Below are 6229 nucleotides of genomic sequence, written 5' to 3'. Positions count from 1 at the left end.
CAGCGCCCGGCTTACTCACAGATCTTAAAGTGCACAAAAGTGAAAATCAGTTGTATGTAGATTTTCTAAAATTTGGTGCAAGAGAGTTTTGTTTTTGTTTTTATTTTTGCCAATCTTACTCTTGCAGATGACAAAAATTTAAGACAAGATTTAACAAAGTGCTTTTTCTAGGCCATATGCCCCCCATTCCCAGGGTTTGCTTGTTTAGCCAGATATTTTCCCAATTGGCCTTTTTGAATACCATCAGTTGGAGGAAGGCTGGGAGGTGGAGGGGAGGAGAGAGGGAATCTAAACTGGCATGATTTTTACCTAATTTAGACAAGATTATTACAAGTATTGCTTGCTATAACCAATTGTGTAACTGCTAAGCTGGAAATCCCCTACCCTTGTTGTAACCACCGTAAAAACCCTGGTAGATTGAAGGTCAGGGCTCTCAACTCTGATCAGCTGCATCAGTGAAGGTTGTGAGTCCAGACTTGAGCTTGCAATAAAGGACTCTTTTGCTATTTCATCGACTTTGGTCTCTGGTGGTCTTTGGGGGTCTCGAGGATGAGCATAACAGAAGGACAAGGACTAGTGGTGTCACGGATTCCTTACTACCTTTCTGTCCTATTTCCTCAAATACAACAAACAACACAGCAGTCACCACAAAGACAAACAAAGACAGACCCAGTGGCTCCTTCTCCTCGGCAGAAAATTAAGCCCAAGAACAACCAAAATGTAATCCTAACTCAGAAACATAACCTGCCGCTGGTAAGGCCTTGGGGGACTCAAACACTCTTGGTCCCCTGACCACCTCCAGGGACTCGAACCCCTTCCTGGCAATCTACAAATGGAGGGATGGGACATTTCTGCATCCACTCTGGCCTGGGGAGCAATACTCTATCCAGTTTCTCCCCAGTGGGTCCTCCATGGAACTCTGCAAACCCAGAAACAGTACTGGGGACACAAACTCCCTCTGACCTCTGGAGGTTTTTCTCAGAAATTTTGATGCTGGCTCAGTCCTTGTTGTTTGATCCCGGATGAACCCACAAGATATTTGGGTGCCCTCCCCCCCCAATATTGGGATCTATGATCAAAGGAATGAGACTGAAACAAAGCAAAAGTCAGATAAAGCTATATTTCACACCAAGCATCTAGAAAAAGACTGACCAGTCCGGGCCTCCTAGGCAGAGAGCAAACCCCGCCCAGCTGCATGGGCTAACTTTTATAGGGAACAGGCCATGCAGTTTAGGCTGGCCACACACAGGTGGCCAATAACATTGCAACACTTACACAAAATTGCAGTTGTGTTGGGCCACATGCAGGTGACCAATGAGGTTACAAACTTATCCCTAAGCAGTTGTTTAAACTAGCCTACCACTTTGGTCAGTTTGGGTGCAATGGGTTTGGTGGGGGATAGGGGATGGTGGGAGGGATGGTAGGTTTGCATTCCTTTGTGGGGGGGTGTTACATGTGTGCTCATTACTGATTGGATGTGTCCACTTGGCCTCTAGGCTCTGTTATCAGAGATTTGCAATGCACATTTTTCCTAAACTTGTAAACAAGATAGATGTTTAACCAGTGTGGAGTCATGCAGGCTCACTGGGTCCTAACATTGAGATGGGGCCCAACACTTGTAGCCTGGGAGTCCTATATGATAGGGAGCACTCAATGGCTCAAGTGATCAATGTACCATTTTGATTCTAATGCACTGAACAGGATCCCATCGTATGTGTTGACTGGACTAGCTCCATGGGAGCTGTGACAGACTGAACCAGTTCAGACCCACTATCCCCAGTGCCTGCTAAATAAGAAAAGACCTTCCAAAATAAATATAATACCTGGGCTGTCTATAAAGTACACCTATAGGCTGATTCTTTAGTTTAAGATGGAAAAGGGGGTCCTTTGTTATGCTACATACAGAGGAAAGTACTATGTGGTCTAAAGGTTGCTAGATTGGTGTGTGTGTGTGTATGTTTTGTCATGAGACTTGAACTCTGGGCCTGGGTGCTGTCCCTGAGCTCTTCAGCTCAAGGCAAGTGCTCTACTACTTGAGCCACAGCACCACTTCCAGTTTTCTGGTGGTTAATTGGAGATAAGAATCTCATGGGTGGACTTTCCTGCCTGGGCTGGCTTTGTACCGCTATCCTCAGATCTCAGCCTCTTGAGTAGCAAGGATTACAGGCATGAGCCTCCCGCGTCTGGCCTGGGCTTGTGTTTTTATAGCAAGATAAGGTATACCTCAAAATCACCATCAGATTAAGAAATTTCCACAACTTTGATCAATTTTTCCAGCAATGGAGCAAGTTCCTTTTCTAGACTGACAATTAGCCCTGTGTTGGCATTGCTACTGGTTATGAAACTCACCATGAGAGGTAAATGATTGAACTGAACTACCTGGTAGGTATTATAGTAACAGATGATGCTTTTATTCTTTGAAAGTCCAAGTTTGCTCCCTTGGTCTGCTGCAAGGGCAAAAGTAGATAAGAAACCAGGTGTTAGCAAATTGAGTCCCTTCCTATAGACTAGTCTGCTCCTTCCCTTCTCCACATCTTAGCATGCTCCCTTCCTAGGCAGCACTAGGCCTATGTAGTAAAGGCAGTAAATAATAAACTTCCAACTCCTTTTACCTTGGAATGGCACTTCTCTGGGGCAGAAGGCAACAAGAGTATCTTAGAGTGACCTTCAGGTCTGGGCAGTTGTAGGACCCTTATCTACTATTTGGATAGTAGCCATAAATCCTAGTCCGACATCATGAAGCCCCTGGCCTGCACATCCAAACCAGGGTCTCATCTCCTAGCTCCTTTTAGCCCCTCCTAAACCCCCTAGGTTATATAGGTCACCCCAGACAATAGCCGGTGCTTCTTCTCATTCCTCCCTTGTGAGAAGGAATCTTGCCGGGCCCCCTTTCCCCAGCAATAAACCTTTCTTTGTTCTCTGCACCTGGATGTCTGCATGGTTCTCTGGCAAAATCTAATTAATCTTAATTTGCTAATACCAGGTCTTAAAGCATGCTCAAGAGCTCCATCTCTATCCAACACAAAAATAGCATGGAGTCCTTCTGAAGAGGACCCTGAGATGGGGCCCAAGCTGGTATGATTCCATTTTGAGTTTTGCCTTTGTTTTAGGGATTTTAGACTTGATGGGTCTAGTTCCCAGAATGAAAAAAAAAAATGCACTTGGTCGCCCTCCCCTTAACAACTTAACCCACCCTTGATTGTTGAGTTTAAAACTGACCAATAAAACAGATAGGTTGTAATCTGGCTCAAACTGGTGACACCACATGCTCATAGGAAACTCCACCTTTTGCCCACCAAAAGGTAGACCCCTGCCTTACCCACTAAATTTGCGTGTCATTTTTTTTTTTGTCGATGGTGGGGCTTGAACTTTGGGCCTGGGCGCTGTCCCTCAGCTCTTCAGCTCAAGGCTAGCGCTCTACCACTTGAGCTACAGTGCCACTTCCGGTTTTTTGGTGGTTTATTGGAGATAGGAGTCTCACGGCCTCTCCTGCCTGGGCTGGCTTTGAACCGAGATCCTCAGATCTCAGCCTCCTGAGTAGCTAGGATTACAGGTGTGAGCCACCAGCGCCCGGCTTTGCATGTCGTTTTAAGCCAAGGTGATAGGCTGGTTTAAACAGCTATTACAGACAAACTGTAACCTCATTGGCCACTTGGGTGTGGTCTGGTATGACTGTACAATCCTTTGGGTGTGTTATGATCCCATTGGTCACCTGGGCATGACTGGGCTCGACCTCATGGATTTTACCTTTAAAAACCAAGTATGTGGGCCACTCAGGGTGGCAGTATCAGCTCCCGAGCCTGTGCCATGGCCCTGACCGGTCAGTATAAGAACCTTCTCAATAAAGTTGCTTCTTTGTTAACTTTTTTGCAGTGGGCTCTGTCACTCTGGACGACTAGGTGGGCTTGCCTGCCTGAGTAGGGGTCTTCCTACTACACTTCAACATGTGGTAATGTTGTAAGGTAAATTATCCCAGAAGCCATACTTTAAAATATAGAATATTGGAGTCTTTATAATACAGTTAACAAGCTGCAGGCTGCCAGTTGTTACAAAGGCTTGCAACACACAAATACATATAACCCAGTAAGGAAACATGCTAAAGAGGAAAGAAATAACAAGAACAATACCAACAAGCCAATTCAGCTCCAATGGAGAGCTAAATTGGGACTCCATGATTACTGGAGATGAGCCAGGAAGCAGGATGTAGGACACGACCACAGAGACATATGTGGCATGGAGTCCTAGCGGCTAGGCTGGTCTGGGCCTAAATAGGTCAGTGCAGGGGGCAGATCCTCAGGAAATTCCCAGTCTCAGGCACTAGACTGACAAGAGTCAGTAACCTATCAGCCAAGTGCCTGCCCCTGCCTCCAGAGGTCTGGGCACGCCCATTATTACCTGGGAGGCAGATGATGGGGGGGGGTTCCTTCCCCCAGCATGAAGAGAAGATGCCAAGACCCTACCATCCACCATGTGGCCAATATGGCACTGGCTAGACCCGGCTTCCTTACTTCAGTAACTTCTTATACAAGAATCGCTTTAGGTCATCTGCCATGATGAACCGTTTTCCCTTGCAGGATCAATCTTGCAAGCCTGGGTTTCTGGGTCACCAGAATCTGTAATTCCTTTATACTTAAACTTAGGGACACTTCCGAAACCCCTGCATTGGTTTTCTGGTTTGTTACTGTTGCATTCTATTTTGCATTTGTGAGGAAAGATTTCACTATGTAGCCCAGGCACCAAACTTGCCCATCTACCTTACCCAATTTACCTTTTCACTCTTACAAGACGTAATGAGTGTTAGCCCAATGAGCTCCCTTCCCATAACTTCATATGCTCCTTCCCCTCTCCAGAGCTTAGCATTCTCCCTTCCTGGGCAACACTAGGTCCATTTAGTAAAGGTAGTAAATAATCAGCCTCCAATCCCCCTTTACCTTGGAATGGCACTACTCTCGGGCAACTACCACCATATAAGGCAACAAGAGCCCCTTAGAGTGACCTTCAGGTTGGGCAGCTACAGGATCCCTTATTTACTACTTAGGCAGCAGCCATAAATCCTTTTCCACCATGATGAAGCCTCTTGTCCTTACGTCTACACCAGGTCTCTGCCTCCTAGCCCCTTCTAGCCTCTACTAGCCTTAGTAGGTTTTATAGGTCACCTCAGACAATACCTGGCATTTTTCTCTTGTGAGAAGGGGTCTTGCTGGTTTTTTTTTTTTTTTTTTTGGGTCCGGTCATGGGGCCTGAACTCTGGGCCTGGGCCTCAGCTCTTCAGCTCAAGACTAGCACTCTACCACTTGAGCCACAGCGCCACTTCCGGCTTTTTTTCTTTTTGCTTATGTGGTGCTGGAGAATCGAACCCAGGGCCTCAGGCATGCAAGGCAAGCCCTCTACCACTGAGCCACCTTCCCAGCCCGTCTTGCTGGTTCTTTTACTGGCAATAAACCTTTTCTTTGTTTTTCAGACCTGTATGTGTGATTTTCTGGCAAAGTTTAACACATCCTAACAATGAGTAATGGCAATAGCCCCTCAGAATATCTTTTTCTATCTTCTTCACTTTTTTAAATTGTAATTTTTAAAGTAATGCATTCATAAGGGAGAGATGGGGAATGAGATTAATTGGAGTACTACATTTGTACATGTGTGGAAATATCACAATAAGCCCCCACCTTTTACAACTAATGTATGCCAATTAAAATAATGCCTCAATGTTCTTTAAATTAAAAATGGATACTAAATGAAAAGTGTCTTTTTTTCACCCCTTGTTCTCTTTCTATAGGCAATCAATATTGCTACCTGTGTGGTCTTCCAGGAAATTTCTATACAAAGGCTGTATTTTCCTTGTGGTATGAGAATTACCATACTATTCTTTCTGATCCATATAATTTCTATTTCTCTATTTCTCTCTCTCTCTCTCTGGGATTTGAATTCAGAGTAGATCTTGAGCTGGGAGAGATGTCTCATGCTTCCTAGGAAAGTGCTCAGCAAAGTTAAAGAAAGGGATTTTTGCATTACGGAGTAGTTGCTTGCTGCGACCTCCCAGGATGTGTCCACCCACCAGACACAATCTTGCTTTTGTTATTAAAATAAAAGCACTCCCTAGAACCCCTAGCCAGGGCAATAAGGCAAGAAAAAGACATTAAAGGGATCCGCATAGGGAAAGAAGAAGTTAAACTATCCCTTTTTGCAGACGACATGATACTATACCTCCACGATCCCAAAAACTCCATCC

The 6229-nt window shown here is 45.2% G+C and overlaps 1 protein-coding gene across 1 annotated transcript; it reads right to left on the bottom strand.

The window, feature by feature from the left end:
* Window positions 1-2241: 2241 nt before the first annotated feature.
* Window positions 2242-4607, bottom strand: LOC105996586 (ragulator complex protein LAMTOR3-like). Its single transcript, XM_013030737.1, has 3 exons — window positions 4513-4607; window positions 2986-3052; window positions 2242-2479 (listed from the first exon to the last, which is right to left on the bottom strand). The coding sequence occupies exons 1-3, from the start codon at window positions 4550-4552 to the stop codon at window positions 2242-2244; spliced, it is 345 nt and encodes a 114-aa protein (XP_012886191.1). The 5' UTR covers window positions 4553-4607.
* Window positions 4608-6229: the final 1622 nt, after the last annotated feature.

This window comes from Dipodomys ordii, unplaced genomic scaffold (genome assembly GCF_000151885.1).
Source record: "Dipodomys ordii isolate 6190 unplaced genomic scaffold, Dord_2.0 Scaffold132, whole genome shotgun sequence".
In the NCBI taxonomy this organism is placed as follows: Eukaryota; Metazoa; Chordata; class Mammalia; order Rodentia; family Heteromyidae; genus Dipodomys; species Dipodomys ordii.
The sequence above is the reverse complement of the archived record's forward strand: the minus strand, read 5'-3'. Positions and strand labels throughout refer to the sequence as shown.